Genomic DNA, 21,493 nt, shown 5'->3' on the forward strand with positions numbered 1-21,493 from the left:
TATATTTCCTTGCCCATTAAGGCTCTATGCGTGATATTATTTATGCTGAGGCTTAAATTATTTTTATATTTCATACAATGAATGTCTATTTTGCATGATTTTGTATATTTATATCTTTAAATGTGCTTTAAAGTTGCTAATAAGAGTGATTATGTTACTAAGAACATGTGAAACATATTCTAAAGGTCTTCTATGCACCAGCAGGCTTGTGCTAAAAGGTGGCAGCTTGGAGTTGAATGGAGATGTTATAGGTTTGAAGATGGAGAGCAACGGCATCACGATTTTGGAGCCTTCTGACACCTCTGTTAACTTCTCAAATACCTCTGGGAAAACAAATATTCATCTTGCTGTTTCAGATATATTTATGAATTTTTCCTTTAGCATCCTGAGGCTATTTCTAGCAGTTGAGGAAGATATTTTGTCATTTCTTAGAATGACTTCGAGGAAAGTGTCTGTAGTTTGCTCTCAGTTTGACAAAGTTGGAACAATCCAGGGTAAACCAGATCTACTCTCCATTATGATGCATTCATCACTGATGGCAGTGCATATTCCTAAACCTATTTTTGTGTATGGGTGTGTGCGTGTGCTTATTTCTCGATAAATAATTTAAAAACCTTAGTCTGGTATACCCTCCTGGTACTTATTTTTCAGAGCTCATTTCACTATTTATTTCATCAGGTAAAAAGGGCGACCAAGTATATGCCTTTTGGAGACCCCGTGCACCATCTGGATTTGCTGTACTTGGAGATTGTTTGACGCCACTGTATGTATAATTCTGATCAAAATCTTCCTGCCAGCATACTGAATTGATATTTTAACTCCAAAATTGTTGACTTCTGAACTTTGTTTTTGATTGATAGGAACGAGCCACCTTCTAAAGGGGTTCTTGCTGTAAACACAAGCTTGGTAAAAGTAAAGAGGCCTGTGTCATTCAGCTTGATTTGGTCTTTCAGTCCGGAGAACACTGCTAGCAGCAGCTATGATTTATTGATAAACGTTCCAAACAAGAATGATAGCTCGTCAAATGAAAGCTGTTCCATTTGGTTCCCAGTTGCACCTAAAGGCTATGTGGCAGTTGGTTGTGTGGTTTCCTATGGAAGGGGACAACCATCATTATCTTCTGCTTTGTGTATCTTGTCTTCCTTAGTGTCTCCATGTGCAGTGAAAGACTGCATTGCATTTCAAATGGCTGATATGTATGCAATCTTTCTTCTTATCTGTCAAGCGTTCTTTAGTGTTTGTGCAACTACAGTGGTATCTATGTTGTTCTTTTTAATCTTTTTTTATATGCTGTTAATAGGGCATTTTGGCGAGTGGATAACTCATTTGGGTCCTTTTTGCCTGCAAACCCTGACATGAGCATTAATGGAAGGGCGTATGATCTCCATTGTATGATCTTTTGGCAATCAGAGAAGCCTAGCAGGACTTTAAAAAGTTCAACCGCCCAAAATAATCAGCAAACCTCTAGTCATGGTCCATTACTTGAAGGACCCATGTTGACCTCAAGGCGGCTTTTCGAAGTTGTGGCACGTTTCAAGTTAATATGGTGGAATCAAGGAACAAACCCTCGGAAGAAATTGTCTATATGGCGTCCTGTGGTTTCACATGGGATGATTTTTCTTGGTGATCTTGCCGTTCAAGGGTATGCACCGTCTTAATTTAACGTTGATCTTGTCATACACATGCTTAATAAATTCACTTGATTTCTTGCATTGAACTGGACTGCAGTTATGAGCCTCCCAACTCAGCTATCGTCCTTTATGACACTGATGATGAAGGTTTTCTTAGACGCCCTCAGGACTTTCAACCTGTTGGACATATTAGAAAGTATAAAGGAAGTGATGGTATAAATTTCTGGCTGCCTCTTGCTCCTCCGGGATTTGTTTCCTTGGGTTGTATCGCATCTAAAGGTCCACCCAAGAGTGATGACTTCAACTCTTTAAGGTGCATACGTAGTGATATGCTCATAGGCGATCAGTTTTCTGAAGATAATATATGGGATACTTCTGATACATTGGCTTCAACTGAATCGTTTAGCTTATGGGGTGTTGGTTATGAGGTGGGCACATTTATTGTCCGAAAAGGATTTAAAAAGCCTCCAAAAAGGTTTGCTTTGAAGCTGGCTATTCCAAATGTATCCAGTGGGTCAGATGATACGGTGATTGATGCAGAAATTAAGACTTTTTCTGTGGCTATTTTTGATGATTACGGAGGGCTGGTGAGACTTCTTGGTTAGCTATGTTTGATATTGCTGTACAGAATTTTTTTGGACATTTCAACTGATGCTTGTCATCAAGATTTCAAATTGCATTAATTGGGTATTTTGATGTTTTATTTTTGTGAGGTGAGGCATATGTCTCAAAAGTGTTCAGGCATGAGCTTCAAAATTTAGACCATTAAATTAGTTAAAAATGTGAGAAATAAAGCATTTGAGAGTAATCCTCTTTAGAAATTTATGACAAGTAAAAAAAGATGATGTCATTTTTCTCTTGATAAAGCATTGGAGAGTAACTCAAAAGTATCAAAATAATATTATAGAATGTCATGGAAATATTTAATAATAAGCATGAAATCAAAGATAAACAAGAAGTTTAAAATAAACACAAGTTAACATAGAAAAATAAACTAATTATGATTTGGGACTCTAAATTCAAATATTCTCTCCCACTTCCCTCAAAAGGCATCGTTGTTGATGACTTTCTCACTTGGCTTCTCACTTGTATCATTATTCTTCCAATCTTCATCATCTTCAATGTCAATCATTTTCATCTTTTCTAATCAATAAAATCCAAAAAGGGCATTTATCACGACTTGTCCTGAAGGCTCGAGTTAAATGAAGCCGAGATTGACAGTCAGACAGATTTCATAGATTCTTTCAACACTAAATACTCAAATAAAAATAAATATCCAAAATTTAATGAAAAAGCCACTAAAACAGATAACAATTATCTAGTTAAATCATACAAATAAAACAGTGCATACCTATTTTCTGATGAAATTCTTCTTCTATATATGCAGCCTTCTTGATCAGTCATTTATTAAATAGGGGATTCATCTGAATTGTTCAATTTAATGGGTCAAGTTTTCACTATCATACTCAGTTGTCAATTATGGTTTATAGTATAGCATTAATAATGCATCATGTATATAAATAGTCATGCCATATTATCAAACTTTTCATTTTATAATAGTAATAAAATATGAGTATTATAAAATTTTGATTTACATGATCATTTTTTAGTAAGTCTGTCATTCAGCTTTTGACTTTTAATAAAGCATTTATTTTGGGAGCACCTTTTATAATAGTATCAATTAAGGATTTTTCATTTCTTTTTCTCTTTCATTTATTTTTCTGTTTATCGTCCACGGTATATGATATCCTTAGCGGTATCATAAAGGTGTAGTCTCTTCTATATGCATGCATATAGCTTTTATTTTTTAATAATTTTCATTTCATATAGTATTTCATTCTTTTTCTTTTTATTTTCATTTATATATCATAATTTCTTTTTCCCACTAGGAGGCATATGATTCAAGGCATTTTGCATGCAATTTGTCCCGATGCCGGCCTCAAGGCATGTCTCAATTGGGCAATTCTAAACAACGTTGATCATTTTCCAAACTTATATCAGCGAAAATCTGGGCTTTGCTTATGTTTTAGTTTGTGTTTAATAATATTATCCTATGCGCTATCTTTTCTTTTCATGTTTTATTGCATAATAATCTTCAATTTTATGGCAGATGGTTCCTCTTTTTAATGTTTCTCTAAGTGGCATTGGGTTTAATTTGCATGGAAGGCCTGACTATATGAATTCTACTGTGAGTTTTTCATTGGCTGCAAGGTCTTACAATGATAAGTATGATGCTTGGGAGCCTCTTATTGAACCAATGGATGCATTTCTAAGGTACTCTCTTAAGCAGACTCTGAACAACTGATGTTTTGTTGATGAAGCAACACTTTTTGTTCCTCTTTCACTTTAGAAGCACCTCACATCAAATAGATAGTGAATTCTGGCCGCTCTTTCTTCAACCCCTAAGATATTCCCGTAACAGTTAGTGTTAGAGGCCTATAACATGGGCTTGTGCTTGGATTAGGTCCTGTATCTGAAAGCTGCTTGTTGTTTCAACCTGCAGCGCTGATTGCATTTTTTTTGCTATTGCTCAGTCATTAATTGGCTAATTGGGAAAACAGTTGGGTTTATTAGGATAACGTAGATTTGTGATGAGAATAGGATGTGCACTCTTGTTTGTCAATGAAACTAGAATTGATTAACTTAATCTTATGTTTTATGTTAGTTTGTCTTTTACTTCAATACAAAAAAAAATAAAAAATAAAAAAGAGAAGTTGGTTTTTGGTGCTCCATTTATCAGATATATTTTAGAATTCACGTGGTCTTTCCCTGTTTATATTTGGGTTATATTCTTCATTTAAAATATGGCCTAATCATATAAATAGTAACTACGGTCAATTAATTCAAATGGTGGTGTATGAAATTAGTTGAGTGCTAGCTCTTTGAAATTCAATCCCCTTGTGGATGTTTAAGGATTCATGTCTAATTCTGTTTCTTGTGCTATAAGGTTTCATCACATTGCTTTAGGTATTCAACAACCTATTATTCTGATGAATCAACATCAGCAATTTGAAGACTTGATACGTATCTTTATTTCCCACTCTCTATTTTCGTTCTTCCTCCTTTTTCTCACTTTCCTAAAAAATTCACGTTTTTTTCTCCCCTTTCTAAATAAATTTAGTATCAAATTGAAAATTCTGTTATTTTTTGCATTCATTTTTACCTAATTACTGTTGTATTGCTTTTTTTGCGGCATTTTCCATTTTTATTGATTTTTTCCCAAGAAAGCTATTGTTTTTTCATCACTTCGGTGAAGTTTTTGTTTCTTCCACTCTTGCATAAGCAGCCACCACCACCGCAGTAGGTCCCTTACCATCCTGCAAGCAGTATTATTCATCTGAGTTGTATATGACACCATCATAAACTTAAATTAAAAAATTAATCCATTGGTAGTCTAAAAGCTAGAAATCTTTCCTCATTTCTATGGGCTCCAAAGCTTTAAAATATTTCTTATCCTAGCTTAGAAGTTCAGGGTTTCCTCCCCTTCTCCTCCAACCCCAAAGTTGTAGGAGCTTTTCCCCTCTTCTTAGCTCCAAAGCTATGAAAAAATCTTTAACATTTAGCACAATAGTCATATGTTGGATAGGTTCTATCTTTTTTTTTAGCCTTAAAGCTAAAGGGAACGCCCATTTCCTTAGCTAAATTAGGAAGGAATATATGAGGGCAATAATGACTGATTTTGTAGTTATTTGTTTCTTTATTAAGATATATTGTATAGATTTATAAATAGGGATGAGACTTGTGTAATAAAATAAGATTTTTTCCTTTTAAACTCCTAATTTCAACATGGTATCAGAGTCACAAAGGAAGTAAAGAGGAAACCATAGGGAAGGAGCCAGAATAGACGAGCGAAAGCCACAGGACGAGCCGAGCAAACTGCGTACGCATACGGACGGAGCTGGTTACTCCGTGCGTGCGAGATGAAGCCGAACGACGGAGCTGAAAGCCAGGACAGAGACTCCTGGTTGTGTGATGACTCGAGCGTGCAGAACCTTGCAGAAGAAGAAGCCAGACCTGACTCGCCTGGATAGAGATTCTTACGTGCGGAACCATCGTTCGACTTGAGCGTGCGGAACCTTGCGGAAGAAGCCGGACCCGACTCGCCTTGACGGAGAGTCCTGCGTACGTGAAGACTCGCGCGTGCGGAACCTTGCGGAAGAAAGGGCCGAGCAAGCCCTTCTTATTTGCGAAGGCTGTGAGACTGAGCCAAACCCAATCCATTGAACTACTAAATATTAGCCTTCATTGCTAATATAATTAAAAGATAGCCTTTATTACTATCTATTAGTGACATTATAATGTCTAAAATAAATTCATCCCAAAGCTTTGATCAATTTGAAGATTCTATGGTATTCCAAGAAAGATGTGATCTCTAAAGCATGCAACCTTCTTATCATCTTAACAGGAAGAACTATCTAAAGTGGTCTCAATTTATGAAGACCTACTTAAAGGGGAAAGGAAAAATACACCACCTCAAAGGAGGAGGACCGAAAGGGGGAGATCCTAATTTTGGGGCATGAGATGAAGTAGATTCTATGATTATGTCATGGTTGTGGAATTCCATAACTCTATAAATTAGCAATATGTTTATGTTCCTTTCCATTACAAAAGACATATGGGAGGCTGCTAGACACACTTTTTAAAAAATACGGGATGCTGCTCAAATCTTTGAAATTAAAATCAAAGTAGTAAGCACAAAATAAGGAAGTAAGATCGTGACGGAGTATGTCACTCTTCTACAAAACCTATGGAAGAACTTGGTCACTACAAATGCATAGAGACCAGATGTCCAGAAGATATTGCTATCCTAAAGAATTTTATTGAAAAAGATGGAGTTTATGAGTTTCTTGCAACTGAATATAGAATTTGATCAAAGAAGAGTTCAAATCCTTGGCAAAGAGGAGACACCATCATTAAATGAAACAATTGCTCTCATCCGCATTGAAGAAAGCCGACGAGGTGTAATGTTGGTGCCAAAAGTTGTTGAAAGCTCAACAATGATGACCAAAGACTCAATATACCATGGAAGGAAAAAGATAAGAACTCTGCAAAATTTAAAGACAAACTATCTTTGGTGTAGTTTTTGCAAGAAATCAAGGCATACGAAGGAGACATGTTGGAAGATACACAGAAAGCTCCCAAGTAATGAGTGGAACGAAAGAAATGAGAAAATAGACACATTATATGCCAACACTACAACAAGTCAACCCTAACCTAGAAACACCTACCAGCTTCAAAGAACTCAATAAATAATACATTTATAAACTAAGACAACTCCTGGTATCCCTTGAAAAATCACCTGCATCTTCCTCTCTTGTATTTTCAGGTAGGTTTCCTATATCACTGGATTAAGCACCTCTAGAAATCATTTAAAAGGATTATGGATCATTGACTCAGGAGTCACATATTACATGACAAACTCCACTACCCACTTCATCAACTATAATCGTTGCTCAAGTGACAAGAAAATCATCACTGCCTATGGTTCTCTTGTTATAGTAGAAAGCCAATGAGACATACCCTTATCTCCTTTCCTCACTCTAAAAAATGTGCTCCATGTACCTCAATTATCTACAAACCTCATATCTATGATGCACCGACACCGACTCGGCGACACGGACACGGGACACGACAATTTTTAAAAATATAAGACATGGGTGCGGCGTGGACATGACATAATAATTTTTTAAAATAATATATAATAATTTTTAAAAATACATGACACGGACACGGCGTGGACAGATGGCTCTTTTGAACCTTCACCTAATCCACCCCCGCCAGAAGCAGAGCTCATTTTGCTAACAAACCAATCATACATATGAATACATCAAATTAAATTGATATAAAGTGCAAAAAATAACAAAATATTATGTCAACTATGAATTTGAAGATTTATTTTAACAATTATTTGTACTATCAATAATAAAACAACATGAATACAACAATATACAGGTCTGTCGGGGTCCAAGGGGGCGCTGCCCCTTGGCGGGGAACAAAATTTTATTGTAAGAGTAATTTTAAAGTTATGCTTGTTTTTAAAGTTCGTAAGTTGTTTGTATGGGAAGATACCGAGTGGTACTGAGCATGTACCTAGCAGTACCGTGTCCGACACGCGTGTCCGATTTTAATTTTAATTTTTTAAATTGTGGCACTTCAATGCCGTGTCGGACACGTGTCCATGCCGTGTCCGACGCGTGTCCGTGTCCGACACGTGTCCGACACTGCATACCCTCTTTAAGTGCCGTGTCGGTGCATCATAGCCTCATATCTATACAAGAACTTACTAGTGACCATTATTATCAAGCATTATTTAACCCTACCTATTACTTATTCAGGATCAAGGAAGATGATTGGACTTGCTTAGAAGAGAGCTGGACTGTACTCCCTGGAAAAGCTGAACAAATATAAAAATAACTACTCTATGTTTGTCACGACCCGGCCCGGTAAGCTCACATAGGCGAGGCGGGAACAAAAGTCAGACAATAAATTTTAAAACATTTCGAATAGCATATCTAAAGCATATCCAAACATAAAGAAAGAGCCCCTAAAGATTCCAAGTATTTTTTTTTTTTCTTCGATCATTCAAAAGGGGGACAGAAATTCTTGGAGTTAGGTTGGTGAAAATTTTCTTAAGAGTTGATTGTCTGTTTTTGTAAATTTAGCATAAGATAGGTCCATTTGTAGCATCTTTTTGATAGCTTTGCTTTCCAAAAAATTGTCACATTTATTTTGAGCTACACTTTTCTTGCCAAAATTTTAAAAAAATTTATGGTGGGAAGTAGCTTTTTTATGATCAAATTAGTTGAGTGTGGTAGCTATAAAAAGTTACTATTGGACTTTTAAAAAGCAATAAAATCTATAATATCCAATACCCACAACAACTCTAAAAAAAATTATTTTTCCCACTGCAGTATTATAAATACTTTTACAGACTGCTGGAACCGTCCTAAATAGACCCTATGTATTTCTTTTCTTTCCTACTATACCTCATTACAACGCTCAAAATTAATTTGGAAGGAATGTTGCTATTGTATTTTAAAGAAACTAACTAGCATGCCTACTTTGCGGTGTTTAAAGCATTTTGATGGTAATGTTGAAAATATGAAGTTTGAAGTGTTGAACATGTTAATAGGTTTGTTCTTACGGGTGTGTAAGTAATTCCCCCTGGTATCAAAATAGCATTTTTATTTCATCAATATCTTGATATTTAAATAAAAGCTTGTTATCTTCACTCTTGATTAATCAAACTTGATATCTTTGTTCTCTTTGATATGTAGACTATTGGGCATATCTTCAAAGAGATGGATAGCTTTTGCTTTGCTTACTATATATTTTCTGCCAATTAATTAGTATCCTATTAATAATTGTATGTATGTTTTTTTATAATTCTTTAAAAGCATATTTATTTTATTTTTTGCCTCCTGACACCATCATTATTCCTTCCCATTTGATTTATCTCTAGCTCTTTTAAAACTTTTATGAGAATTGTCTTAATGCAACTAGATATTTAATCATAAGTTAAGTTTTGTTCTATATGTAAGTTTTTGTTTTTTTTAATCTCTCCTTTAAATCCATCGAAGAATATTAACAAGCTCTTATGAAATATTTCACTAACTTATTCTATGGTGATTGTTTCTTTTAGTAATTTATTTTCTTTCAACTACAATATTGCTGTACAGGTATCAATATGATCTAAATACACCAGGCTCTGCTACCCAGGTTCGGATAACCTCTACCAAGGATCTCAACTTGAATATCTCTGTATCTAATGCGAACATGATTTTTCAAGCTTATGCTAGCTGGAATAACCTAAGCCTCGTTGATGAACCTTATGTAAAAAATGTATGTGTTGTTGGATGGTTTTCTCATGTTGTGGCAACTTGATGTTTTCTTGGTTGCACTGATTTTTTATTTTTTCTAGATTTATCAGGAAGTCAACCCGTCAAAATATGCTGAGGGATCTGTAATTGATATTGATCATAGAAGAAATTATTTCATTATTCCCCAAAACAAGCTTGGGCAAGATATATTTATCCGAGTTGCTGAAACAACGAGATTGGCAAACATAATTAAGATGCCATCAGGAGGCAACATACGTGTAAAAGTTCCTGTATCAAAAAATATGTTGGACTCTCACTTGAAAGGTTGTATCAATAGAGTCTCTCAGTCAATGTTGACGATTATCATTTCAGAAGCTGAAGTAAGTTTTTAACATTTCGGCTTAGTCAGACTTATTTCAGTATGATGAAATAAGTTAAGGTGTTGTTTTTCATTGAGAAGCCAAATTACTAGTTGTCCTACAATTTATTTTTTAGTATATTTTAAAATTATCTTTTTTTTTTTTTTTCATTTCTAACATGTAATCCTCACTATCAATGTTAACACCATTTACAAATGGTGTAGTGAACTTTTTTAACAAATTTCTTCCTCCTTTCTTCTTGCACAATGACCTGTAATGATTTCTTTCCAAGTGTCATTTTGATATTATGTTGCTAATGGTTGTGACTGACATTTTGTTCGTCTTTTGATCTTCAGTTTCCTACAAGGAAAGGAATGGCATCTTCCCAATATACTGTAGCAGCACGTCTTTTTTTAATCCCTCCTACTGGGTCTTTTAGGAAACAACAGAGTGCTCGAACTTGTGGTGCCATCCCTGAACCTTTAGATGCTACGAAGTCCAGTGTAAAATGGAGTGAAATACTTTTCTTCAAAGTAGACATTGTGGTAATTAATCATATCACATCTTTCAAGTAAAGGCAATATTTACTTGCTCTCTAAATTTGACATGTAAACTTTCAATGTTTATTTTGCTCATAATTTCTTAACAAAGTCACTGCAATATATCTTTGAATCGATACAAGTTATTTTTTAGGGCCATCCTAATTTTCAGATTGTTTGTCGATTCATCTTTAATTTGAGAATGATTGGAGATTTTTTATTGGGCTTCTTGATTCTCATCATGTTCCTAACTAATTATCTCTAGAAGGTGATTACTTAAGACCTTTTTCAAGAGACCTTACTATGTCTATTATTTTTTGATAAGGATGCTTGAATAGTCTTTTCATTTTGATTGTTCCAAGGAACTAACTGTTATTCTAGTTTGGGTTGCTTTTTCTCAACTTTGAATTGACAATTTCAACCAATCTACTTAAATTTTTTCTTGGTTCTAGTTTTGGAAAGAATCAATTGGATGGTTTTATTGCTAGATTGTCCCAGTTGCCAATGGCTAGGGTTTTGTTCTCTTTGGAGAAGGAGATTTGGATTGGTTCCATTCTCTGATGCATCGACATTTCATTTTAAGAGGGTATGCAGTGTCGGACACGGACACGCGTCTGACACGGCGAGGACACGTGTCGGACATGTCATTAGTGTGTCCCATTTAAAAAAAAAATTAAACCGGACACGCGTGTCCGGCTATTGTATAATTAAATTAAAAAAAATCCTAATCCCACTATTTCATATTAGCCGGTTCACACCCGAGTCTTCATCTTCTCCTTAATTTCGTATTCCTATTCGTATTCGTGGTTTTCCGAGCGATTGAGGCAAGCAGCGATCGATTGGAGATCGCACCCTTGATCTTCCCTTCCGGCCATAAGCAACAACCAATAAGCCATCCTCCTTAGTTTTTAGGCGCAGCTGAGGGAAGCTGATGTTAAACCGCAGAAAATTTGTCAGACCTGTAAGTTGATTTCGTCATTTTTTTCTCAATTCGTCATTTCTCTTCATTTATCAATGATTTTGTAGATTTGTTATCAGAAGAGTATATTTTTTTTTAAATTATTCTTATAATAAAAATTTGCTTATTTAATGCGCTTTAACTGTGCTTTAACTACACTTTTACTATGCTTTAACTGCACTTTCACTGCACTTTTATTGTGCTTTCAATGCGCTTTTGATGCGCTTTCCAGGGGGCAACGCCCCCTTGGACCCCCGACATAGCTGCAAATTTTTAATTGTTTTTTTTGTCAGATAGTCATAATGCATGCTGGAATAGTTCTTTAATTGTTTTTTAACTTTGTTTGACAATTTTTAATTGTTTTATAATATGCCACCCAATTTATTAAGCATTTATTTATTCTACTACACCAGTGAATTTAAAAGCAAAATGAGCTCTAATGTTGGTAGGAGTGGTTCAGAAGAGCCATCTATAGAAACTGATAAGCCATTATGGATTCATGTTACAAAGTTAGGAAAAATTTTTGGAGGAGGGAATGTGTCATTCAAATGCAATTATTGTGGTGGCACCTACAAAGGATCTTATTCTAGGGTGAAAGCACATCTGCTTAAGATTTCTAGCCATGAAATTAAAATGTGTCATAAGATTACTACATCACAGTTGATTGAATTGAACAAACAAGTTGATGAAGCTAAATCTAGGATCAAAAGGGCACTTCCTAAAGAGATATCTTTGTCATCTATCCATAGTTCATCTCACACTTGTTCCTCATCTGTTAGAGTTGATCAATCATTATCATATAGAAGTGAAGGATATGATTTAAAGAAAAGAAAAAGAGTTGCCAGTAGTGTTTTAGAAAATACTTTTAACATGCAGCAGCGAGAGTAATTGGATGATAAAATTGCAAGAATGTTTTTTTTTTTCAGCTGGACTTCCTTTCAACCTTGCAAGAAATCCTCATTATAAAAATGCATTCATTTTTGCATGTAATAACAACCTTGCAGGTTATGTTCCACTTGGCTATAATGTATTAAGATCAAAATTATTGGAAAGAGAAATGACACATATTGAAATATTGCTTGAACCAACAAAAGGTGTGTGAAAAGAAAAAATGAGTCACTTTGATGTGTGATGGTTGGACTGATCCTCAAAGAAGACCACTTATTAATTTCATGGTCGTTACAGAGAATTATCCAATATTTATTAAAGCTGTGAATTATGAAAAAGAATACAAGGATAAATATTTCATTGCCAATTTGATTAAAGAGGTGATAGTACTGTACTAGGTCGGCATGTAGCGGAACTGTACTAGGTCGGCATGCAGAATGATGTAGAGAAGTTGGTGGCCAGTTGTGATGTATGTCAAAGACACAAATACCAGGTTATGGCTCCAGGTGGTCTTTTACAGCCTTTTGCTTTACCCGAGAATGTGTGGGAAGATGTGACTATGGACTTCATTGAGGGATTGCCTAAGTCAAAAGGATTCACCGTGACTCTAGTGGTGGTGGACATATTGAGTAAATACACTCATTTCATTCATCTACGCCACTCATATACTGAGGTTGATGTAGGCAGGGGGGTCAAAACAAGATGAGAATTTGTTTTGACCCTTGGGCTTCTGGTGTTCTCGGGTGAGCCTTGGTTGCTTAGTATTGAGCTCAAAATGTTGGAATTTTACTTAGTTTTAGCTCATTAATGTTGAGCTGAAGTTTAGTTCATTAATGTTAACCTGCCGTATAAAACAAAACAAAAAAATGAAAAAAAAAAAATCTACAAACCCATCTGCCTTCCAAAATTTACCTCGGAACTTAGTTCGTTAAAACTCCCTCGCCGAATAAGAAGAGCGAGTGGAGGCCGGGGACGAATTTTCGGAGCCCACAATTAAATGGGAGATTTATTGCACTTCCTAGCTCATTAATCTAAAAAGGCATGCTCTAAAGTCTTGGATTCATTTTGGAGTGGACTTGCCTCTTCTCCTCCTCTTTGTCTATTTGTTTTCTTGTGCTGGTGGTTTTCCCGTGCCTTGTCCCTTGGGTTCCCGTGGCTGACTGTTGGTTTCCTGTGCTGGGTGGTTTTCCCGTGCTTTTGACTCTTTGGTTCCCATAGCTGCTGCTCGGTTCTGCAGCTGGCTGCTTGGTTCTGCGGCTGGCTGCTCGGTTCCGTGGCTTTTCTGCTTGGATCCCGTGGGCTTTCTTCTCTATTTTACTGTGTCGTTTGGGGACTGAGGTTATGTGGCTGTTGGCCTTTCATTTTTGCTAAATCTAATAGGTTTATTTACTGCTGTTTGGGGGGGAATTCCATGGGATTTTTCATGTTTTTTGTGCAATTTTCATGCAGTTGTTTGCAGTCTTTTGGCCTTCTATATTTCTTGAATTTAATGGGTTTAATGGGAGATATTTGGGCTGTTTGGCTGCCCTCTTTGTGCCTATAAATAGGGGCTGATTTGTATGTTTAGAAAAATGTTGAAAATGTGATTTTTGGAGTAAGAAAACCTGAGGGTTTTATTGGAAAAGCTTGAGTGCTTTGTCCACTTATTATTCTTCTCTATCTTGGGATAACTTGCGAGTTACTCCTATTCTTCGTCTTGGCTTCTAATCCATTTCTTCTCTACGCAAGTGCCACCCTATGATGCACCGACACTTCTCCTCAAAGAGGCGTGCAGTGTCTGACACCGTGTTTGACACGACACTCGTCCGACACTCCTCCGACACTTGTCGGACACGCCGAAAACGTATCCGATTAAAAAAAATATTAAAAACAAATTGGACACTCGTGTCCGACATACATATCTTAAATATTTTATAATTTTTTTAAAATATAGTTTCTTATATTTGGCGAGATTTAAACTAAATTTCTTATTTCCTATTCACAACACCAAATCAACTTCTGCATTTAATACCCATTCATCGAATATTCTCATTTTTATTTCTCTTTGACAGTGAAGGTATTTTCATCTCCTCTCTTTTTGCACAATTACAAATCTTTCTCTTGTTGAACCAGAATTGAAAGCAGTGATATGATGATGATATTGAAGGCCAAAAACAAACCTCTAAAGCTAATCATAGTAGTTGAAGCTTGAATGTTTGATGTTGTAGTAAGTGATTATTTGCTTATATTTTTGTGGTTGTACTAGTTATTTTGTACTAAATATTTTATATTATAAGCTAGACAAGTTATCATGTCATTCATTTATTATTATTTTTCATTTTTAATATGATATTACTTATATATATATATATATATATATATATATACATATGCTACATAAAAAAATGTATTGTCGTGTCCGCGCCGTACCCGTGTCCTATATTTTCAAAAAAAAGTCGTGTCCCGTGTCCGTGTCGCCGTGTCCGTGCATCATAGGTGCCACCTCACCTGTATCTTTCTTTTCAACGATTGGCAAGCTCCTTTAGGTTTATTGTGTCCAAGATTATAAGGTGTTTGTGTCCAAGTTTGTAAGTGTCTTTATATGATAAAAAAGGTGTCTTTTAGTATTTTATATATTTTTGTAGTATTTTGTGCATCTTCTAAGTTATAGGAAGAGTTTTCTTTTGTTAGCAAAAATTTGGGGTCGCATCAGAGGTGCCAGTGGCAACTGCTTTCATTAGGGTTTAGGGACGTTTGCATAGCATACCCGAGTCCATTGCTAGATGTCACATTCATTTCATTGACTTCTTAGAAATTTGTTTGGCAAAAAAAAAAAGTTTTAGGGGCGGCATGTCAAGGGGTTGCATTCTTTTGTTATTTTAATACTTAAAGCATAAACTAGGTGTCCAAAATTTATTCATGGATGCTAATAGCCACCAACATGCTCTTCTAAGTATCCTCCAATAAAAAATGATTGGCTTTGAGGTGAACAAAGAATTTTCTTCCAAAGAGTTAGATTTTTCGAAAAAAGTAGCAGCAATGCTGAGAAGACTTTTCAGCATTTTCAGCTAAAAAATGGATGATTTTTTTTTTTTTTTTTTTTTTTTTTTTTTTTTTTTTTTTTTTTGGAGATAGTTGTGCATTCCTTGATGGTCACTATGGTATGGTATCTTATGTAATTGTCATGGTGGTCTTATAGAAATTTTTTTGGATGAGATAAGATCATGAACCTTGTAGAAATTAGTTTTATTGGCCTTTTTTTATAGAATAGCTAAAACTTGTTGGCCTTGTAGAACCTTTTTCATAGATAAGATTTACCATGTTGCCAAATTAAATTTTTTTTGAGGTGGCTGTAGGTTTTTGTAATGTTGTTGTTAGAAAAATAACATTTTTGAAAGTTGTTTTGGTATCACAAATATTTTTGTGTTTTTTTAAAAAAGTTGGACAGTATCTTTCTTAGAATTACAAAACTTTCGTAGGTTTGGTTGGAAAAAGTAGTTCTTCACCGCATAAGTTTATGAAAAATATCTTGAAAGTAGGAGCCAAATGGTTGTGTAACAGTGGTTTGAAAAGCAAAGCAATAGAAAAGTTGCCTAGAATAGACCCCATGAAGATAGAGATCTAGATTCTACATTTTCAATGCGTAGTCGCCATGGATGAGCTTGTGTATATGCTTTATTTTGGGCCTTCCAAACACACTATATGCATATTCAATCATCATGGTAATAGATTAGTTATCCAAGATGGTGCATGATGTCATCTGCCATAATAACTAAAATTCATTATTTTATATCTAGTCTTTAGTTATTTGAGATTGTATGTTTATGTGATTTTCCAAATCAATTGCTAGATTCTTGAAGTTCTTTTCATACTCTTTTAGTTTCTTGAGATCTTCATCTCTCATTTCTTTCAGTGTCAAGGTCTAGTTAAAGTAGAAAAATATCTATATAGCAATATCCTGCAGATTATATATGGTGATATGTTATTAATGATATCCAATGCATTGTTTCAAGATACCAACAAGGAAAAAGATTGTGTACTGACATTATGATTAGAAGCATCATGTGTGCCTTACCAAATATTAAAAAAAAATGGCTTCCGAACTAGGCAATGATATTTTTCAAGCCTTTCTCCCATTATATTATTGTTTGCAAAGAGGAATATTTCTCTTAAGTAATGTTTTTTGAACATGGGACTTTGTTTTTAATGGTCTTCCGCATTCATGGCACATTTTAGCTTCTTTCATTGAAAGTTTCTCTGGTATAGCATGAAAAATGTTTACCTACTTAAGCAGCGGTATGAGATAATGTTGTAGCCTCATACAAACTGCAGCATTTTCTTGAAGCATTTTTGTCACTAATATTATGCTAATTTTTCTCCAAATTTCTTTCCTTCACTGGCAATGCGGAACTTCATTTTGTGGGATTGGTCTAATGATGTTAAACTTATATTTCAACTATCTTTTTGAAATTGCTTTTTGTGACTTAATAATCTAATCTCCACAGGATAATTATGCAATGGAATTCGTTGTCATTGACATGGGAAGAGGTAGTTTGAATGTGCATCCAACATCAGTCTCCTACATTTTCTTGTATTGTCGTTTTTAAACACATCTTTACTGGTGTAATAATTGGCAGGTGAGCCCGTAGGGATATATTCTGCTCCTTTAAAGCAGATAGCTTATGAGGTTCATCCTAGTTCCAGTTCGCAGAGCTCTTGCTATGATGTAACATGGAGAGATTTGTCAGCTAAAAGAACGGTGAAATTTCCATCTTATGAGCTTTTGAACCTTCCCAGGTCCCATGATTATCACCAGGATTTAGCTGATGAGTTGTAATTGATGTGTGTCAGGATTTTCACAATGATGCTCATGGAGAAGTGCATGGAAGAATAAAATGTGCTGTACTACTTTCTATTCAAGATGACGTTAATAAAGAGAACAATGATCAAAATTCTGGGAGAAGAGTTGGATTAATACAGATTAGTCCTACAAGGGAAGGACCATGGACAACTGTGAGGTTAAACTATGCTTCCCCTGCAGCATGTTGGAGATTGGGCAATGACGTTGTTGCCAGTGAATTATCTGTGAAAGATGGCAACAGATATGTGAGCATACGGACTTTGGTTTCTGTTATTAACAACACTAATTTTAATATTGATCTACGTCTTAAATCAAAATGTTCTATTGAGAGCTTGGATTTTTTGGGTGATGAAAATGAGAATGGAAACAAAGGACCTGATTATAACAGAATTCACATGGATGAAATATTTGAAACCGAAAAATACAGTCCGTCTGGTGGTTGGGTCAGCTGTTCTCAGCAGTCGCCATCCTCAAATTCTTATGCTGTAAGGTCAATTAAAGATGTGCATCAGGTGAGTAAATTAATGTCTCTTTAGTATGTAGCTTCTGCTCTTATGTGGCTTTATGCCTTACCTGTTGTTGTTCTGTCCCAAGCCAGCTTACATTTACTATTATAACTGACAATAGACGAGTGCATGATATTGCAATTCAATTCCCAGTATTTTGCTGTCTACATGTTAAAGTGAAACTTTTTCTTCAACTTGACTTAGTCCAGGCAAACTGTGAGCTTTATTTGTTTTTATTATAAAAAAATATGCCATTTGATCCCAACAAGGATACTTATAAGGATGTTTATATGAAACTATATCCTACAATAAAGATATTTATAGACATAAGCACACAACATTGTTTTGCCCAAATTGATGACTACGATGTGGAGGGAAAAGCAAGATATGGATGTGGGGCATGCCCAACTGATTCGCCCGAGATTTCTCTCTCAGCCTCTTCTTACGAGATTTTTTCCATTTTTTCATTGTCATTATGGCTCTTTCTCCCTCCCATCTTCTCTATTTCATCAGTCTATTTTGATTTTTCTCTTTACTCTATACAGTTTATTTCACTCTCAATTTTCTTGTTTTCCTTTCTTTTCATCAATCACGCCATTTCTTTCTCTCTTGTGGCTGTCATTTCCAAAGTACTATTTTCCTTCTATATTCTGTTACAATTCCTTTGAAAATTAAAATTTTTTTTTTCCAACATACCATTGCATCAAATATTTTGTTGCAGAGCATAAAGGATCAACCATCTAGTGTAGATTTTTCTTTATTATGACGCTGTTATTGCAAAATCTTGTCATGTTTGCTAAAATTCACATAGTTCAGTTGTTATCTACACTTGCACCCTTGACTTCATCACTCCTATCAGTCCCATCAGAATAATTTGATCATGATGATCATCTATGTCTTCACTAACAGAAGGAAGAATGGGATTAGCCACAATTGGAGAGTTAGAACCACTCGCTTATTTACAAAACATGTAGAAGCCATGTCGATAGGGCTACCGTTGGTAGGTTAAGAGGAAAATGATCTGGTTTCACATTTTGAGAGCAAATTCAAAGTGAGCGGCAACCATCTAACTTTTTGTGACTATCAGGTGTGTGCAGTGCCTTAGCTACTGTCTGCTCTCATCACATGAGTGTTTTACTTGCACACCGTCCATGCTACTGTGTTGTTGCACACCATCAAGCCCCATTGATGCGCACTATGCATCCTAATGCTTCCAATTTTTTGCACGCTGCTTACTGATTTTGAGAGCATGGGGATGAATTCAGGTGGGCCATCGAGGGCTTTGTCCTTGAACCCCTTTTCCCTCTTAGGAGACTTCTCTCCTCTTCGGGGGACTTTCTTCCACCGTTCTCGTTCTTTGCCACTTTTTTCCTCACCAATGCACTTGTCATCCCTCCTTTTCTTTGTTCTCATTCCATTCCAGTCACCTCACTTCTTATATGTTTTACGATCACAACAATTCTTACAATTTAGCCACCTTCATTACCTCCTCTGCTCTTTCGATTGCTCACATTTCATCAAATCATGTGCCTCTAGTTCAAAATTTTTATTCCCTTTTTGCAAAAACACAAGATTCCATCCCTCTACTTCTGTCCACTTTTCTCCTTCCTCTAGTTTTAAAATTACGTAATTAGATATTGAGACGTAATTCGATCATGAGGCGTGGCGTAAGCCTCACGACATTTTGAGTTGTAAGTCTCAAAATCCAAAAATTGCTTAAAGTGAAGGTAAAGTAAATTTTTACATAATACCCATGTAATATGTTAAAGGATGACTTATTAACTTTCTATTCAACTATAAAGTAACAAATTAATATACATATGAAACAAAAAATTACACTAGACGTAAAGTGGCAAGTTTTAATTTTGTTACAAAAGCAAACCAACATAAAATATAGGAATTTCATAAAAGTATCTCATAACATCAAGTTAAACTTTAAATTCCTTCTTTCCCCGTTACACATCTACATTTAATTCTTAAAGAAAGTTAAAATAGTTGATAATAACTCAAAGATCTCTATATTGTCATCACTTAGATGGGTCTTTATTTGTATCAAATTGGTCTTTCCCCTGCCTCATCCAGTGAAGTATAATGCCTGCCAATCTGCTTCTTTATTTATTACAATCATCTTCCTCTTTTTTAATTGTTTGTCATTTTTATAAAAATGAGAATAATACTCCAAATTTTTATAAAAGATAGCGGTGATGTGCGGCTTTCAAGTGATCTCTGATGTTGACTACAATGGTGTTGGATGCAACGAAGGTTGCTAGGTAGAGGTCGGGACAGTCGAGAGAAAGTTGTTGTAGCTTGGTGCATGAAGGCATGATTTGTTCGAGGCTTTAGTTTAGGATTTAAGTAGGTTTTAATAATAATAATAATAATAATATATTTAGGATGAGGCGTAAGCCTCACACCAATGAGGCAAGGTGATCCTCAAGAATCACCTTAGACAAGGTGAGGCACAAGCCTCATAAAAAACTCAAAGCGTACGCCTCGAGGTGTTTTTCACCGGAGTTGTGCTGAGACGGGCCTCAAGGCAAGCCTTGTATTGTGCAAAATTAAAGAATGCACCGAATTATGAATAACGTTTGTTCATTTCAAAGCAAACTTAGGATAATTGTTTTTGTTGAAGAGATCTTCGAGCCGGTTCATTCGCTTTCTTTATCTTTTGTTGGCGAAATTTTATTTGCTTGTCCTAACGTTGATGTCAATTTTAAATTCTTGGAAAATCTATACTTAGTTGGTGATCATTCAATTGATATCCTTAATCATCGTGACATCATTATAAGGTTAGCTTCATATGCAAATTACATTACGCTCTTTTCTAGATGCACCTAGTTTCCCCATATCGACACATCAGTGAAACTACTGATCACACTTTTTTGGGTAGCCTTTCCGTAGCTTCGATTACATTATTTAAGCCAATACAATTTATACTCTGTATTTAATTTTTGGCAAAACCATATAATTGGACAGTAATACTGCTTGTCATATGAGGTTCTTTAGAGAGACTTGTTGAAATTGGAATGTACTTTGCTGTTCATGGAGTTTGATTCATAGTCTTGTTTGAAGGCATCCCTCATATTAATGGGGAAAGGGCAAAAGCATGAAAGCTGAGAATTGTAATGTAATGGGGAGAGATATTTAACTAAATGCATTTTGGAAGAAAGAATATAAAACCCCATCATCTTGACCAAGGTTTTAAAAGGCGAAATCGGGAATCGAGGCGTTTTTTCTAAGCGAGGCGAGGCGTAAGCCTCGAGGCGGATCGAGGCTTAAGCCTCAAAACAATTAAAATAAATTAATTTAAAATTATAAATAATAAAAAAATAACAAAATATTATGTCAACTATTAATTTGAAGATTTGTTTTCAGATAATATTAGTGGAATACAAGATTTAAAATAACCTCACTTAAAAATAAAACATCCCCTTAGGATCAAGACCCAAAGCAGGCTCATCATCACTTTGATTGTCTTCAGAAGAATCTTCATAATTAATGTCAAAGTCATCCTCTAACTCTTCTTCATCTATAATATTTTTCCTTTATCTCCTATATCAGTTAATATTTCATTAGCTCTAAAATGAAACAATAGTAACATACAAAATAATTCATTATATTTAAGAATACCTTTAAATTTTTTTGAAGCTTCAATCTCACTTTGTTTCTTTCTTTTATATACTTAGGTAGTTGCTTTATTGTCTTCTTCATTGACATGAGTTTCTCCTTCTGCTTCAACTTCAGAAACATCAGCATTCTTAGGAGTAACCCATTCATCATCAGATTGTAACTCATCAACAAGCAAAGGATCAATTTCATTCTCAATATTTCCTTGATTCTACAATCTGAGATGTCAATCTTTCAGTTTTTTGTTAAACATAACATAAACTAATTTGTTCATTCGATCTGCCGCCAATCGATTTCTTCTCTTTGTATGAATTTGATTGAAGAT

General features: G+C 35.2%; 1 protein-coding gene across 1 annotated transcript in view; it reads left to right on the forward strand.

Annotated features, from left to right (window-relative positions):
- Positions 1-454: 454 nt before the first annotated feature.
- Positions 455-21,493, forward strand: part of LOC110092030 — an 83,579-nt gene continuing 62,540 nt past the window's right edge. The window contains exons 1-12 of the mRNA XM_020816375.2: positions 455-573; positions 679-763; positions 861-1,196; positions 1,301-1,642; positions 1,729-2,218; positions 3,742-3,905; positions 9,311-9,473; positions 9,553-9,831; positions 10,167-10,355; positions 16,680-16,722; positions 16,812-16,933; positions 17,026-17,547. Coding sequence (XP_020672034.1) covers positions 570-573; positions 679-763; positions 861-1,196; positions 1,301-1,642; positions 1,729-2,218; positions 3,742-3,905; positions 9,311-9,473; positions 9,553-9,831; positions 10,167-10,355; positions 16,680-16,722; positions 16,812-16,933; positions 17,026-17,547 — 2,739 coding nt within the window. The 5' untranslated portion in view covers positions 455-569. The remainder of the gene's footprint in view (positions 574-678; positions 764-860; positions 1,197-1,300; positions 1,643-1,728; positions 2,219-3,741; positions 3,906-9,310; positions 9,474-9,552; positions 9,832-10,166; positions 10,356-16,679; positions 16,723-16,811; positions 16,934-17,025; positions 17,548-21,493) is intronic.

The sequence above is a fragment of the Dendrobium catenatum genome, unplaced genomic scaffold, assembly GCF_001605985.2.
Source record: "Dendrobium catenatum unplaced genomic scaffold, ASM160598v2 fragScaff_scaffold_43, whole genome shotgun sequence".
Lineage (NCBI taxonomy): Eukaryota > Viridiplantae > Streptophyta > Magnoliopsida > Asparagales > Orchidaceae > Dendrobium > Dendrobium catenatum.